The sequence below is a fragment of the Lepus europaeus genome, chromosome 10 (genome assembly GCF_033115175.1).
Source record: "Lepus europaeus isolate LE1 chromosome 10, mLepTim1.pri, whole genome shotgun sequence".
NCBI lineage: Eukaryota > Metazoa > Chordata > Mammalia > Lagomorpha > Leporidae > Lepus > Lepus europaeus.
Window position 1 is genome coordinate 16,849,374 of NC_084836.1, and position 17,722 is coordinate 16,867,095.

At 37.9% G+C, this 17,722-nt stretch overlaps 1 protein-coding gene across 12 annotated transcripts in view; it reads right to left on the reverse strand.

The window, feature by feature from the left end:
- Positions 1-17,722, reverse strand: part of HCFC2 (host cell factor C2) — an 83,278-nt gene that overhangs the window by 19,980 nt on the left and 45,576 nt on the right. For 3 of the 12 annotated variants that reach the window (XM_062203002.1, XM_062203003.1, XM_062202997.1), the window contains exons 14-17: positions 14,117-14,302; positions 12,856-13,141; positions 2,502-2,616; positions 636-688 (exon numbers count right to left, since the gene is read on the reverse strand). In XM_062203002.1, the coding sequence (XP_062058986.1) occupies positions 636-688; positions 2,502-2,616; positions 12,856-13,141; positions 14,117-14,302 (640 nt within the window). Of the gene's footprint in view, positions 1-635; positions 689-2,501; positions 2,621-8,754; positions 13,142-14,116; positions 14,303-17,722 lie in introns of those variants that run through there. The other 9 variants (XM_062203000.1, XM_062202998.1, XM_062202999.1 and 6 more) reach the window with 5 other exon arrangements.

Genomic DNA, 17,722 nt, shown 5'->3' on the forward strand with positions numbered 1-17,722 from the left:
ATATTTGGGCCACTTAAGGAAATGGCAGAGACATTCCTTACTTGGGAGGAAGAAAGTTTCTTTAAAAATTTAGTTCCTTTCTATACATTTCCAATCTTTGCAAGTAGCTGTGCAAGTGTTGTCTTGTGGCCAGTGCCGCATCTCACTAGGCTAATCCTCTGCCTGTGGCGCCGGCACCCTGGGTTCTAGTCCCGTTTGGGGTGCTGGATTCTGTCCTGGTTGGTCCTCTACGAGTCCAGCTCTCTGCTGTGGCCCGGGAAGGCAGTGGAGAATGGCCCAAGTCCTTGGGCCCTGCACCCGCATGGGAGACCAGGAGAAGCACCTGGCTCCTGGCTTCGGAGCGGCCATTTAGGGGGGTGAACCAATGGAAAAGGAAGACCTTTCTCTCTGTCTCTCTCTCTCTAACTGCCTGTCAAAAAAAAAAAAAAAAAGTGTTTTCTTGCAGAACAGTGCACAGGGGAGAATTAGGCAATCTGTAATTCTGAACAGAATACAAAGGCACCAGCGTTTCACACTCAGCAAGGGGAAACCTAATATAGGCTGCTTTACTAAAACAGCTTGGGAACACAACCCAATTAAGAAGCCCCAAAGGCCTAAAATACCATGTTAGAAATGCAAAATAATTTTAAAAATACCTTTTATAATGTAGCACTGAGTTGATGTGAATGCAAGGAATTTGCCAAAACCCCTAAAGTGAAAAGAGGAAATTTGTGAAGTAAGCCAGCACCAAAGCCTGCTTTTGCCCTGAGAGTTCTTTTGAACTGTAGAGACTGAACCAGCAGTAGAGCAGGCTGAGTCTTACTAGGGCCACACAGAGAACTGGGCAGCAAGGAACCTTGCCTGTCTCGATTTTGATGCTGGGGATGAATCACCACCTCCACTGTAACCATTGGTCACTCCCAGGGTTTGTCATCTGAAATCACAGAACCCTCAAGCTGGTAATTTAAAGTGGTCTCTGGCTGCTAGTCCTCCATGTCTGGCAGAACATATACAAACTCGAAGGAAAATAGCACCATGAATGAAAAAAGACAATAGAACTGTCTGTAAAAATTCAATATTGGTGTTAGCACAGGGAAGTAAGGAGCATGGAGGGGCTGGTGCCGTGGCATAGCAGGTTAAGCTGCTTCCTGCAGTGCCGGCATCCCATTTGGGCACCAGTTTGAGTCCTGGCTGCTCCACTTCCAATCCAGCTCTCTGCTCATGGCCTAGGAAAAACAGCCTAAGATGTTCCAAGTGGGAGACCCAGATGAAGTTTCTGGCACCTGGCTCCAGCCTTGTTCAGCTTTTGCCACTGTGGCCATCTGAGGAGTGAACAAGTAGATGGAAGAGCTCTCTCTCTCTCTGCAACTCTTTCAACTAAATAAATAAATCTTAGCAAATAGATTTTCTTTGGCTTTGGCTTTTAGCTATCTTCTGCAAACTCAAAATATAAGGCCAAAGAAAGATTTAAGACATACCAGACAAAAACCAACCAAAATATTTGTATAGTAATTAACAACAACAACAAAAATGAAGGTAACACAAATTCACAGAGTCACTACAAAATTATAAATGGTTCAGGTCACCAGAAAAGAGACCATTTCTGAATTAGCACATATCAAGTGATAAAGAAAAGAGAAAGAACTTTGGGGCCAGTGCTGTGGCACAGTGGGTTAATGCCCTGGCCTGAAGCGCTGGCATCCCATATGGGTGCCAGTTCTAGTCCTGGCTGCTCCTCTTCTGATCCAGCTCTCTGCTATGGCCTGGGAAAGCAGTATAAGATGGCCCAAGTCCTTGGGCCCCTGCACCTGTGTGGGAGACCTGGAGGAAGCTCCTGGTTCCTGGCTTTGGCACAGCTCTGGCCATTGCGGCCATATGGGGAGTGAACCATCGGACGGAAGACCTCTCTCTGCCTCTCTTCTCTCTATGTAACTCTACCTTTCAAATAAATAAATAAATCTTTGAAAAAAAAAGAATTTAAAAATTGGTTGATTTGGTATGATAATGAGATTTGAGTTGTGCACAGAACAACTAATGGTCATGAAATTGACCATATGACAGGATATAAAGCTAGTGTCAGATTTCAGAAAATTGAAATTTTATAGGTTATTCTCTGGCAAAAGTGATAATAGAAATATAAATCAGACACTATACAATCTACCTCTGATGTATGAAAATGTACCTTATGAGTTAAAATAAGCAAACCTCTAAAAGGGTTAATCCAGAAAAATTGAGAAGGCACAAATAAACTAATAGGAATGAAAGATCATTTCAGATTCTATGACAAGTAAAATGATGCAAGGATAATATGGACAGCTTCATCCCTTTAAAATAAGTTGAAATGAATAAATCCTGGGGCCGGCGCTGTGGCATGGGTTAAACCTCCACCTGCAATGCTGGCATCTCATATGGGTATGGGTACCCCTTCAAGTCCTGGCTGCTCCACTTTCAATCCAGCTCCCTGCTAATGTACCTGGGAAAGCAGCAGAAGATGACCCAAGTACTTAGGCCCCTGTACCCACGTGGGAGACCTGGGAGAAGCTCCTGGCTCTGGTCTGGCCCAGCTTCCGCCATTGCAGCCATTTGGTGAGTGAACCAGTAGATGGAAGATCTCTGTTTCTCCTCCTCTCTGCATCTCTGCCTTTCAAATAAATAAATAAATCTTAAAAAAAGAAATGAATAAATCCCTAGAAAATATGTATTATGTTGAACAAAATTGACTCAAGAATAATATAAAATCCTAACAATCTTATAACCCTTAAGAAGTTAAATAACTAAAAATCTTTCCATGGGTTCCAAATGGCTTTAGAGACTGGTTTTGGGGCTGCTGCTCCACTTCCATTCCAGCTCCTCTGATGTGGCCTGGGAAAGCAGTAGAGGATAGCCCAAGTCCTTGGACTCCTGCACCCACGTAGGAAACCTGGAGGAAGCTCCTGGCTTCCAATCAGCACAGCTCCAGCTGCTGTGGCCAAATTGGGGGGTGAACCAGAGGACTGAAGACTCTCTCTCACTCTTTCTCTCTGCCTTTCCTTCTCTTTCTGTGTAACTCTTTCAAATAAATAAATCTTTAAAGAACAAAAAAGAGACTGGTTTCAAGTTTAAACTCCTCCAAGAAAATTGAAAAACTCATTTATTTCATGAGGCTAACATAATCTTTTTTTTTTTTTTTTTTTTTTTTTTAAGATTTTATTTATGGCTGGCGCCGCGGCTCAATAGGCTAATCCTCCGCCTGCGGCGCTGGGTTCTAGTCCTGGTTGCCCCTCTTCCAGGCCAGCTCTCTGCTGTGGCCCGGGAGTGCAGTGGAGGATGGCCCAAGTCCTTGGGCCCTGCACCCGCATGGGAAGCCAGGAGGAAGCACCTGGCTCCTGGCTTCGGATCAGCGCAGTGCGCTGGCCACAGCGCACTGGCTGCGGCGGCCATTGGAGGGTGAACCAACGGCAAAGGAAGACCTTTCTCTCTGTCTCTCTCACTGTCCACTCTGCCTGTCAAAAAAAAAAAAAAAAAAGATTTTATTTATTTATCTTCAAGGTAGAGTTACAGACAGTGAGAGAGCAAGACAGAAAGGTCTTCCGTCTATCTGCTTGTTCACTCCCCAACTGGCCGCAATGGCCAGATCCGAAGCCAGGAGCCAGGAGATTCTTCCAGGTCTCCCCCACCGGTGCAGTGGCCTAAGGACTTGGGGGCCATCTTGTACTGCTTTCTCAGGCCATAGCAGAGAGCTGGATCAGAAGAGGAGCAGCCGGGACTAGAACCGGCACCCATATGGGATGCCGGTGCTGCAGGCAGAGGATTAACCTACTGTGCCACGGCATCAGCCCCTAACATAATCTTGATAACAAAACTAGACTAATAGTACAGAAAAGTCAGTTTACAGACTGATTTCACTCATGAACATGGGGCAAAACACCCAAATAAAATATTGACAAACTTTGAGTCCAGCAATGTGTTAAAATATACATACACACACAAATGATGAAGTTGGGTTAATACTAGGAATTAAAGATTAGTTTAATATTAAAAGGTCAACTACCACAATTTATACATTAACAGGTTATAAGAGAAAATTTAACATATGCAGGAAAAAGTTCAATAAAATTCAATATCCACTCATAAGGGTCATTTATGAAAAAAATATTGAACAGTGAAATGTTAAGAACATTTCCTTTTTAAAAAGTTTTTATACAGTTAATTATAAATCTTAATGAAGAATGGGATAGAAGAAGGAGTAGGAGGTGGGATGGGAGTGAGGATAGGAAGGCGGGTATTGGGGGAAGAACCACTATATTCCTAAAGTTGTACCTATGAAATTTGCATTCATTAAATAAAAGCTTTAAAAAAAGTTTTTATTTGGAAGGGAGAAAGAATATCTCCCATCTATTGGTTCACTCCCCAAATGCCCATGCCACCTGGAGCTAAAACAGAAGCCAGAAACTCAATCCAGGTCTCCCCATGTGGGTGGCAGGGACCCAGGTACTTGAGCCATCACTTATTCCTCCCAGGATTCTCATTAGCAAGAAGCTGGAACTGGGAGCATAGCCAGGGCTTGATGCCAAGCAGTTTTTTAACTGCTATGTCAAATGCCCACCCTACAGCATTTCCTTTAAACTGGGGTTAAGGCAAGGATGTTCATTACCAGTTCTTTCAGCATTGTGTTATGGTCCCAGCCAGGGCAGAAATATAAGAAGAAATATTTTAATAAGTACAATTATCAGAAAGGAAGAAAACTGCTAAGATTTGCAGATGGAAAGATAAAAACCTTAAAAAGACACCTAGATAAGGTACTAGACTTAATAAAAAAAAATTTTTTTTTTTTTGACAGGCAGAGTGGACAGTGAGAGAGAGAGACAGAGAGAAAGGTCTTCCTTTGCCGTTGGTTCACCCTCCAATGGCCGCCACGGTTGGCGCGCTGCGGCCGGCGCACCGATGGCAGGAGCCAGGTGCTTCTCCTGGTCTCCCATGGGATGCAGGGCCCAAGGACTTGGGCCATCCTCCACTGCACTCCCTGGCCACAGCAGAGAGCTGGCCTGGAAGAGGGGCAACCGGGACAGAACCAGCGCCCCAACCGGGACTAGAACCCGGGGTGCCGGCGCCGCAAGGTGGAGGATTAGCCTAGTGAGCCACGGCGCCGGCCTAGAATTAATAAAATTTAGCATCAATATTAGCAACAATTAGAATTCAACTTACCACAATATTAAAAAATGCTATAAAACCCCTAAAAGAAATCTAATACAAGATGTAAAGATTTTTAAGGAAAAGATAAAGTTTACTAAGAGACACTGAAGAAGTCTTCAATGGAGATATGCACAATGTTTTTGGCTGGGAAAACTCATATTTTTAAAATGTTCTATTTTCTACAAGTTGATCAACAGATTCAATATGGTTACAAAAGACAATATACACACACCAGGAGAAAATATATGCAATATGTTTAAGTAACAAAGGATTAGTCTCCAGAATATATAAAGAAATCTTAGAATAAGATAGAAAAATGAGCACAAGACACAATTAGGTATTGCAAAGAAGAGGATCCACATGGGGGAACCATAAATGTGGGGAAAAAACCCACTCAGTTTCATTAGTAATCAGGAAAGTGCAAATAAAATCCATAGTTAGATACTATATGAGTCATCTAATTGACAAACACACTTGCTTTGCTGTAGAGCAATGCTGTCATCACACATCTGGAAAACATTTACACTTATGAAAAAATGAAGTGAAAAGAATAGATAATGTCTTATCATTACTATGAAAATAGTTCTGTTCTCACAGACCCCTCCCAAAAGGGGCTCAGGAGCCCAGGACCATACTTAAAAAAAACAATTATCCTACAGCAACTCTCATACCAGTGCACCAGGAGACAGATACAAGGAGTTATTCATTCTTCAAATATTTATTGAGCATCTATCCTGTGCCAATTATTGTTCCAGACATTGTGATAACAGCAGAGAACAAAATAAACCACTGCCTGCACAGAGCTTACATTGTAATTGGGAAGAATGTTCATAATAGCATTGTTTGTAGTAACAAAAACAAAATAATCCACATCCAGTGGATAAATAACAACATAGTCACAGAAAGGAACATTACATAGCAGTGAAAACATGAAGTACACGCATAAACATGGATAGGAATAAAAAACAATGTCAAAAAAACAGTCACAGAAGGATACATATGATTCTGTTAACATAAAAGTTCAAAAACAGATAAATCTAAATGACAAATTATGAGGGATACATACATAGAAGGCAGAGCCACAAATAAAAACATGGGAATTATTAATAAAAAAGTATTAACAAAAAATACAAAAAAAATGTTTACCCCATGTGGTGTATATGGAAAGAGGATAAATCGGAGAGGCGGGGTATTTCTAGGCATTTGAGAATATTCTAGTCCTTAAGCAGAAGGTTGAGTACATGTGTGATTCTTTTTTTTTAAAGATTTATTTTCTTTATTTGAAAGACAGAGTTACAGAGAGAGGTATGTGTGATTATTTTCAAAACCATACATACATGGCTTGTATACTTTACTAGATATAACATATTTTAAAAGAAAAATATATAAGGTTATCAATACATTCTTTCATCAACAAAGAAGAAACATTTGACATTTCAGCTACTGTTGTGCTAGTCTAACTGACCAATTATTAAAATGCAGAATAATACATGATAATATGAAAATAGAAACAAGATGGACTATTCCTCACAGAAGTTAAGTAGATTTCTATAGGGTGAAGATCCAACAAGATGGTACTATTATAGTATTGCTCTTCCAAATTGGCTCAGTCACTGCCATGACTCCAGCTAACTGGTTACTTTGTTCATAGGGTATGATTATTTGTACATAGTAGATAATGAAATGACAAAGACACCATCTCTTCATTGAATTCTGTTGACTTCTGAAAAGTACAAATTTCCTCTGGCATATTCTTCCAATAATGCACTTATGAGTTAAGTATTCCAGAAACATGGAATGTGCATGGCAGCTGTTCAGACTGTTTCTCCACACTGATAACAGGTGCCTTACTGGCCACACTGATGTTAATAATTTTGCAATTTTGTCTTTGCCAAGGTTATCACCATCAATGCCATTTTTCAGGATGAAGACACAATTAAGGTGTAATTTCTCCTGACAGGGAATTATTTTTATGCAGAATTTTAAAATTTAAAAACATTAAATAGATCTTGAAACATTCACTACATTCGTTGCACCCATATAGGGCAGACTAAAGTTACCATCTTGGTTTACAGAGTTGGTGTAAGGGGCAGAATAGGCCCAGCAGCAAATGGCTGGCCTAAGGATTGGGAAAGTAGAAAGTATCTTCTCCAGGTCTAGACACTTCACCTGGGTTTGCAAAGGGTGCCAAACTCATCAGAAAATTAGGCACTGCTTTGATTATTTTAAAAACCCTTGACTAGACAACTATAAGACCCAGAATCTCCCCCATATTTAAGTTGGAATAGACAATGCCAGCAGGGGGTGCTAAACTTCAATTGGTAGCAGGATGATTTTGGATCAAGCAGTTGGATCTTCAAAACTACCCACTCTCTTATATGCCATGCTTTGTTGTATGAAATAGGAAGTGTTATGCCTATAGCTTTTTGTCCCCTCCCCAGTATGAAGACAGAAATTAGGAAGAAACTCTTAAGTTCTTAGAGAACTTCTATCTCCTCAGATAGGAGCAGGAATGGATAACCCTCTAGGTCACAGCAGGACGTTTGGTGGACCATGAATACTAATAGACAGGAGTTACTGTGTGTTCAAATTCAGACACCAGCTTACTGCTGTTTATTTTTAACCTGCACATGCTCAGACACAAAAGGTTCTTGTACCTTCCTCAATTCTCACACTTAGCAATGATGTATATACCTCAGCTTCTTGTCTCGTGGCAAGGAGATGATGAAACCGAAGTGGGTAGAATGGGGGCAGGGGGATAACTGTCATTGTTACAGCTTCCATATCTAATATGGCACCAATTTCATACTTCTTTGTACTCTTATCTTCAGAGGTTATATGTAAAACACCTTGACATCTTTAAGCAGTCTTCAAAGACTGTTGAACCAGCAGAATGAAATCAGTAAGTGAGGAACACCTGTATAGTATTCACAGCCTTATACCTATGACTTACTAGCCTTCTTTTCTCTTCATTTAGCTTATAAAATTTGTTTCTCTCCTAGAAAGTTGTATACAATGTTGTAATGCCTGTTTTTCCAGGTATGATGATCATACTAAGCCCTATCTGTAGTTACAAAAATATGTAACAGAAATGTTACTGGGAACCTTGAAAGGGAGATGTGCCAATGTCATTCTGTTTTCCTGAGTCTAAGAATCTTTTGTCCTACAAGCTCAGAGGGGACAAGAGTGACTTGACTTGATATGTAATAGAACTCAGTGTACTTCCAACTCTGGTATCTGTGTCCCCCAACACTTCCTTGTGCTTAAGTAGTTAATTTCAAGATACTAACTTTTAAGTTTTTTTTTTGTTTGTTTGTTTTTTGTTTTGGTTATCCATTGTTAAAAACCCAGCCATGCCTCATAATCTCATTAAATGCTAACACTTATTCAAATCAAAGACCTCTTGAAACCTCTATCTCTATATTAAATCCCCTTTATATTCCAGAACTTCTCTTGGGAACCTAAGTGAGAGCAGGGTAGAGTCAAAGCTGAAGCATTTGGAATTCCTCCAGAGGTCTATTAAATCTGCTATGATCTCTAACCCTTTCAACACTTCCCTTTCATTTTGACCCAAATTTGAGAGTGGAAAATGAGAGTTTGGGAAGTGTGACAATTTTCTGTATTCATTTATTAAAATATTTAGGCACCAGCTAACTGGCCACTATGGAAGGAATATAAAGATCCCGTCTATGCCACCGAGACCGACCTACCTTTTAGTAAAGGGAGAGAGACATGGTAACAAATAAGGGCACGTCTTTATGACAAGATTTCACAAAGGACAGTGAGACACAGACAGAGTGGGTCAAACTGGCTTGGAAGTGGAGTATGTTAGGAAAGGCTTTACCAAATTGAATCTTGAACAAATGAATGGAGACTGGTGGAAATGGGAGAGGGGCGTCTAAGCAGGAGGAGGTACATAAAGAGAATAGCACTGCAGATACTAAACAGTGTGGCAGTACCCCAGGAATGGATAAAAATTTCAACTGACATGATGAAGTCTGATGAAGGAGTTCGCTGGATTTGGGAAATGGGAAGTCACCCCTAATCTCTGAATAGAGAGCCATTTCAATAGAGAAGCAGGTCAGAAGCCTGGCCGCTGAGAATTTAAAAAGAGTGAAAAGCAGGAAGAAATATAAGAATAAATGGAAGACAAAAAAAAGAGGTGACAAATTTAGATTGTTTCTTAGAGCCATTTGCCTTTTTTACTTTCAAGCATATTAGTTTAGCTACAGTAAGAATTAGATAAGCTTTACATTTCTATGAAAAAGGATTCTCAACCATAATCCAATAACTTAAAAAACAAATTTTTAGACACAATCCATTTTTAGAGACTGTCTATATTAATTTAAATGAATGCCATGAAATCAACACTTCTACTGATTTTCTTTGCCATAACTAATTTTTCTTTAATGTAATTCAAAATAAATAACACCTGTAATTGCTTATGGTAGAAAAGGTGCTTTATTTTACATATCATTGGTACACAACACGTAAAACTGCCTAAAATCAATCTTGGGAAACAAAACAGTCAGTTACACCTCAAGTCATCAAAGACCAAGCCTATTTCGCATCTACTTCACTTATCATCAGATGGCTAAAATAATTTGAAATACTAATAATGTCTTCATATGCAATGTTACAAATGGTTTTTTGTTACAAGTACTATAATTTTTAAAAATATTTTTAGTTATTATAGACCATATATCTAATCAGAACAAATCTCTGCTAGTCTATAAGTCTTTGAAATAACAGAACAACAGTTTCACCTTCCTACAGATGATTACATTTATGTAACTGGGTTATGAGGCATGGGTGCCTCATACGTGCAATCATATTATTTCAAATTGTTAAAAAACAGATAAAATTGAATTTATATATACCCTATTTCTAATTAAATTGTCAAAACAGTTTACTGAACTAAATAAAGCCAATATAATGTTTTAAAAACAAAATTCTAAGAGCATGCAACATCAAAAATATTTTCATTACTTATTTCAGCCAAAGTTGCAGAGCACAGGAAAAGGTGTGTTATATCTAAATTGCTTATCCAACTGGGGAGAGTTAAGAAACTAATTTAACTCAAGGTAAGTCCTCTTATGAAAAACTGTCACATGATACAGTCCACTGTTTCACAAAGTGATCTTAATCACTTAGAAAATGTACAAATCATAAGAAGCTAACTTGTAGTTTTCTCATTATTTACCTAATTCATTCTATTCATGAACATATAGCTCAAAGATCTCTTATTAACTATTAATGTCAAAGCCACAGAGATTTCTAAATGGCATCTTTTAATTACCATGAGATAAATACCATCTTTGAATTACTCATCATTACTTATGAGAAACATGATTGGTGCTTAATGTACAAATGCCCAAATAATAACAACAGAATCTAGGCTAATCCTCAAAGTGAAAGCATCATTATTTTAACAGATCCCTTGGTCTAGAAAGGCTGCCTTCTCCTCTAAAAAGTTAAGTCATATGTTAGGATGACAGATTCATATTCATCTCCTGGTCTAGAACAGTAGAGGCATTTAAGCAAAGTAAACTAAATCAAATACTAAATAGGAATAAGTGTGCACACTCAAAAAAAAAAAATCCTTTTCTTTGCTTAGAAGTAACTTATTCCTTGTCATTAAGAGAAGTGCTTTAAGATAAAAATTACTAATTACTGCAGAGACTAAGGGGTTAAGAGTTTTTGTAATAAAACAAATAAATCATTAAGATAATTGGGCTTGAAACATACACTTATTATAACTTTCAATTCTTATTTTTTTTAACTAAGCACACACATATACACAGCAAACCCTAGCATTTAATATGTGCAAAATTGCTTACCATTTGTTTTAACTTTGGTTAAGTACTTTTTTAGCCCATATCAGACACATTATGGAAGCTATAAAATGATTACAAACATAATAATGAGGTAAGTTAATATTCTACTAGTGCAAAAAGCAAGCATATGCCAAAAGCAAAGCATATGAGTTAAACAAATGCAGATGAAGCTCTCACCAAGGGAGTTGCTGGAATAACCAGAGAAGCTCCTTGTAAACATTGTTTGTAAGATACACATTTAAAGATTAAGGATTCATACAACCACAAAAAAAAAGTATTCTAACAACACCATAGTAGTGCATTTATTTTTAGAGTTCAGAAACCACTCACTGCTTGTCTAACAGTTTGCATATTTTCTTCAAGAAAATTTAATTAGTGAGACACATTAATTACAAATACTGTAGTATAAAAATCCCAGTTCTTTACAAAAATTATATATTAAAATATTCTATACACTTTAAATTAGTAACTGGAACACACATATATATCAATTCTGCACAATTAAATCATCTTTGCTGGGAGTATTATACATAAAATTTGAGGACATAGCTACTCAGTCAACCTAAACTGGTATAAGGTTATGTGGTATTAAGAAAGATAGACCTTTGCCCCTGCAGTTATTGAAGATCTTAGTTCAAATATCTTTTCTGCCTTTATTGCATACATGTTCATTCAGATTTGAATAGGCAGAGGAACCACGAAATTCCTAACAGGTTTAAAGCAAGTTACCTGCCGCAGAGTGTTCATGATGTCTATCTGCATCTTTAAAGTTGTAATGGAACCTGAGTGAGCTGTCTACTGTTTATATTTCCATTGTAAAAAATTTTATACAATTTTGAGATAAAAACAATGCAAAAATAAAACATTTAGAGCATTTACAAAAATCTTACAAATGTTTAAAACACTATTTCAAAACTTGTTTCCTGTTAAGGTGCTTCTTTCTGCAATAGGAGAACATCTATTTTTTAATTTTAAATTATGAAGTTTTTAATTTCAATAAAAAGCAAAGTTAGAGTCATTAAGACAGATGGGAAAGTTTAGGGATATACTTCACTCCTGATGAAAATACAATATTTTAGTGCTGAAAGGGACCTTAAAGGTAAACTCTTTTAACCTCCTCATATGTTAATGAGGAAACTGATGGATAGATAAATTAAGTGCTTTGACTAAAAATATATTCAAATATATCTGCTTGATACAAATCAAGAAAGCTCATTATTACTTCTTATATTTTACCATGATTCTTGGAAAAATAAAAATTCAAAAGCAGTTTCTGACCTTGCCTTTCTTCTTTTTATAATTTCTTAAGCTCTGTGCCAATTGTAAATAAAGAAAAGAATCCAATGGCTACTAAAATATCACAAGTATTATCCAATAGAAGAAAGTTGTTAGAGGACCACTGCTCCTATAGAATAAAGCCAGAGGGCACACTCAAAGATAGGGCATTTACAATGTAGAGAACACTTATTATCTAAGACAGCACAGTGTACAATAGCCAATTACAACAATCACCTCAGAACTCTAGGATGATTGAATTACATAGCCTTTATAAACGACATTGGGGTGAGAAAGCTTTCTAGCTTTTAACTTTACTACTTTTCTTTATAAAAGAGCTACACTTATAAGGAAGAACCCATATACTAATTTTCAGAGTCTTTGCTTCTTTTCTATTTTTATTTGTATGTAGAATCAAGCAAATACATTTTATTAACAACTTTACAAACTCAGATTTATAACTGCTAGAAATACAGCCAGAGAATACTCTTAAATGACAATCTTTATAATCAGTTACTAATAAATAATCATCATCACAATAGCTTCAGTTAAGAAAAAAGAATTCAATTTAAAGGTGCTTTCTTATTGTTACCTTGAAGCCATCGGACTTGTGTAGCTGGTCCATATCCCTTTTCATTCTTTGCTGATATCCTGAACACAATGGCAGGCCTGGACGTATAATCAATATGTGCATTCGCAAGTTGCCCAGTAGTTACTATACATGATGTTTTAAGACCACAATAAATCCTCATAAACACAAGTTGGCTTGGATTATCTTGTATCTGTGCTGTGCGAATAGCCAAGTAGGCTGAATATTCCAGAATATTTCCAGAAGGTGAAGTTGGAGGTTCCCAGGAAAGATGGATACCTTCAGCATTCTTGAAGAGAGGGGAAAAAAAAACAGGTAAAGGTTCTCAAGCTTTTTCTATTACCATTCATTATGTTGAGCCTATCTTTAAAACATAGAAAGCTCCTTTTTCCTAAAGTAATTATATTAAATATTAGATCTTAGGGCCAGCATTTTGGCCCAGCAGTTTAAGGCACCACCTGTGATGCCAGCATCCCAAATGAGCATGAGTTCGAGTCCTGGCTGCTCCACTTCTGATCCAGCTGCCTGCTTATGTGCCTGGGAAAGCAATAGAAGATGGTTCAAGTACTTGGGCCCCTGCCACCCATGCAGGAGACCTGGATGACCCTCCTGGCTCTTGGCTTCTGCCTGGCCCAGCCCCATCCATAGCTATTTGAGAGTGAACCAGCTGTTGGAAAACCTTTCTCTGTCTCTCTTTCTTGGTAACTCTGCTTTTCAAGTAAATAAATAAATCTCTTTTTTAAAAAAGATCTTTTATTGTTGACTTTAGAAACCTACCTTAATTAAATCTATATAATTCCACATTGCATAATTCATCTATAATTCTACAATATTTAATTCATGCCCACTTTTCAAAAACAATGAGGCTTAATTATCTGCGCTAATATCCCCAAGAGGGGATTTTTCTTCCCTAAAAGCAGATCTCTTCTTCTCCAGGGAGGGGCAAGTTTTTAGGATAAACTATAATCTAATCTTATGTGCTCTATTAAAATTCTCTAGCATGAACTTTTGAGTTCCATAAGAACAAGAACTAAGGTAAGCATACCAGATTTCCCTGACTTTCTATGATTTGGAACCTGTTATTCTGCTTAAAATTTGGTACTTAAAAATATCATTCATGATTAGCAAACAATATTTTTAATCCACCCCTTTTAGTTATCTCTCATTTCATTAGATGCTAACAAGAATTTCTAAGGTAACAATTTATTTCATGTATGCAGTTTCAAATAACTTAAATCATCAACAAGTCAAGCTGGTATCTCACCTTTGAAATTCTAACTGCAGAAGGAGCTCCAGGAAAACCAGGAATACAAGTTTTAAATTCACTAATTTTGCTGAAAGGGCCTATTCCACAACCATTGATTGCAGCAACCCTGAATCTGTATCCTGTGCCTGGAACAAGATCTTGTTTCTTAAGTAAACTGTAGTCAGGTACATCTGCGTTTCCTACCTAAAATGTAATATATGCAAAAGTCAAAGAAATGGCATCATCAATATTATTAAAATTTTTAAATTATTTTTTCATTAAATACAAAAATGTTAATGAATAATTTATGCTTTGAGGTTCCAGTTTACATTTATTTACTTCACACATGGTATGAATCCTCTTAAATATAAGCAACTAAGACTACAAATCAAATCAGTGTTTCTAAAGAAAAATGTACTTTCCAGTTAAGAATCACTGGTTTTTACAAAGAGAAATGTAAGAGTATTCAGTACATGAATTATATGAAGGTAGAAAAAAAATAACAACCACTATAAACAAGGTAACAATTATGCTATCCCTTTGTAGACCTAACATGAAGCAGAAATTTCAGACTTAGTCTGCTGGGACAACACCCTTTAGAAATAATAAGCAAGCAAGCAACACAGTAAAGGAATGACTAGCATGTAACAGAGAACATCTGAAAATTCATGAGGTAGGCATTTAACACAGCAGTTAAGGTGCTGCTTAGGACATCCACATTCTAATTAGATTGCAAGGTCATTCATTCATTCATTCATTCATTATTTATTTAGAAAGTCGGAGTTACAGACAGATCTTCCATCTGCTGTTTCACCACCAGATGGCCTCAACAGCCAGGCCAAACCCAAGAGCCAGAAGCTTCATCTGGGTCTCCCACATAAGTGGCAGGAGCCCAAACAGACCATCGTCTGTTGCTTTACCCAGGCTGTTAGCAGGGAGCTGGATTGGAAGAGGAGCAGCTGGGACACAAAGCAGCAACTATATGGGACATTGGCAGCATCACAGGCAACAGCTTTACCCACTATGCCACAACACCACCTCTGAAGTACAAGTTCTAATCTCAGCTCCACTCCTTATTCCAGCTTCCTGCTAATGTACACCCTGGGAGGTAGCAAGTGACGGCTCAAGTACTTGTTCCTGCCAACTCATGTAGAGGCCTGAGTTGAGTTCTTGACTCTTGCCTTCAGCTTGGCCATGATCTAGTTGTTATGGGCATTTGGGGAAAGAACTGGAGGATGGGAAGATCTCTTTCTTTCTTTTTTTTCCCAATATTTTATTTATTTATTTGAGAGTAGAGTTTCAGTGATAGGGAGAGACAGAAAAGTCTTCCTTCTGTTGGTTCACTCCCCAAATGGCTGCAACAGCCGATCCGAAGCCAGGAGCCAGGTGCTTCTTCCTGGTCTCCTATGTGGGTGCAGGGGCCCAAGCACTTGGGCCATCTTCTACTGCTTTCCTAGGCCACCACAGAGAGCTAGATTGGAAGAGGAGCAGCTGGGACTAGAACCGGCACCCATATGCAATGCTGGCACCTACTGCGCCATGGTGCTGGCCCTTCTTTCTGACTTTCAAAAACAAATTTTTTTTAAAAATTTTAATTAAATAGTCAGTATAGAGGGATGGGCATTTGGCCTAGTGGTTAAAATACCCAATCCCAATCAGAGTTGGAATCCTATTTCCACTTCTGACTCCAGCTTCTTGTTAATGTGACAGTAGTGATGGCACAAATAACTGGGTTCTTCCTGTCACACATGGGAGACCTGGATTGAGTTCCCAGCTCCTGGCTTTGGCTTCTGCAACAGGCATTTGGGCAGTGAACCAGCAGATGGGAGCACTCTCTTTGTCTCCCTGACTCTCAAATATATTTCTTTAAAAAAATTAAAATCCAGCAGACACTGAATTAAGGTTAAACAAAAATAATTAGATTGCATATTCTAGGTAGGAAAATCATACCTTTCAAACAATTTTCATACATTCTCCCTAAATCTCACAATACTGCTGTGATTCAGGGAATGCTAAAGTATAATCTTACTTTAAAGGTGCTTTGTCATCTCTATTTTACAGAGGAGGAAACCAAGTCTCAGTTTAAACAAGTATCTTATCCAAGGTCAGACTGTTGAGTGCTGGAACTAGTGGTTCAAATCCAAGTTTAATGGCTATAAATTTTATGCTTTTTTTTCATTTAGGAAAAATTAGGTAGTTAATAGGTCCCCAGAAATGGATATGTCATTATATGTATGAAATTCAAATGTGGGCAGAAAGTTCATTAGATAAAATACTAATAAATTATTAGCCAAAATTTCTGTTTATGAAAATAATTGAAAAAAATTATAAAGATTCCAGAAGTAACATTGAGGAATTAAATATAAATACTACATATAGTCACTATTTTTGCAGATCTTCAGATTTAAGATTAATATCATTTTTTGAATAATTGCTTCTCAAAAATTTTCAGTCAATCTCAGAAAATAAATTAGTTCAATAAGCTTGGGAGCTGTTATTTCTTCAAATTCTTAAAGGGTTAATTAAGGAGCTTTAGAATCATAGAAAATATTAGATAATACTTCATAGAATACAGGGCTTTCATAGTTTTTAAATCATGAAGTCAGGAATAAAAATAATTTCTGAATAAAAGGAAATAGGAACAGGCACTTGGCAGAGCAGTTAAGTCACTGCTTCGGATGCTTGTGTCCCATATCAGAGTACCTGGTTCAAGTCCTAGCTACTCTATTTCTGATCCAGTTTCCTGTTAATGTATTTCATGGGAGATAGCAGGTAATGGCTCAAATACTAGGGTCTCTGCCACCCATGGAGGAGACCTAGATTAAATTCCAGGTTCCTTGTAGAAGTGAAACTGACACTATGAGAAGCAATAATTTGATCAGCCCTTGTCTTGAATCTTGAGGAACAGCTTACTATTTTATTCTTTTTAGTATTTTCTTTTTCTACTAAATACCATTGATTGAACTCTTTTTTTTTTTTTGACAGGCAGAGTGGATAGTGAGAGAGAGAGAAACAGAGAGAAAGGTCTTCCTTTTTGCCGTTGGTTCACCCTCCAATGGCCGCTGTGGCCAGCGCATCTCGCTGATCCGAAGCCAGGAGCCAGGTGCTTCTCCTGGTCTCCCATGCGGGTGCAGGGCCCAAGGACTTGGGCCATCCTCCACTGCCTTCCCGGGCCATAGCAGAGAGCTGGCCTGGAAGAGGGGCAACCAGGATAGAATCTGGCAGTCCGACATTGGTTGAACTCTTTAATTAACACAGAATTAATCTAGGGTGTTTAAATCCAACTGAAAATTGATCCCTGTTAAAAATAAGAGTGGGAATAAAAGAGGGAGGAGATGTACAGTTCAGCACATGCTCCCTCGGACTCACCCCTAAGGGTAAAGCTAAAAACTTGCCATGGGACTCCAAATCCCATTAAGTTGGCAGGTACCAATGCCATCTTAATATTTAAAATGATCAGTTTAAGTTCATAACCGATTATAAAGATAGGATTAAGTGTCAAAAGGGTCACATAAATAAGACTAGTGTCTGCTAATACTAACTGATAGAATTAAAAAGGAGAGAATGATCCAACATTGGAAATGGGATACACAGCAGACTCATAGAATGGCAGATGCCCTAAAT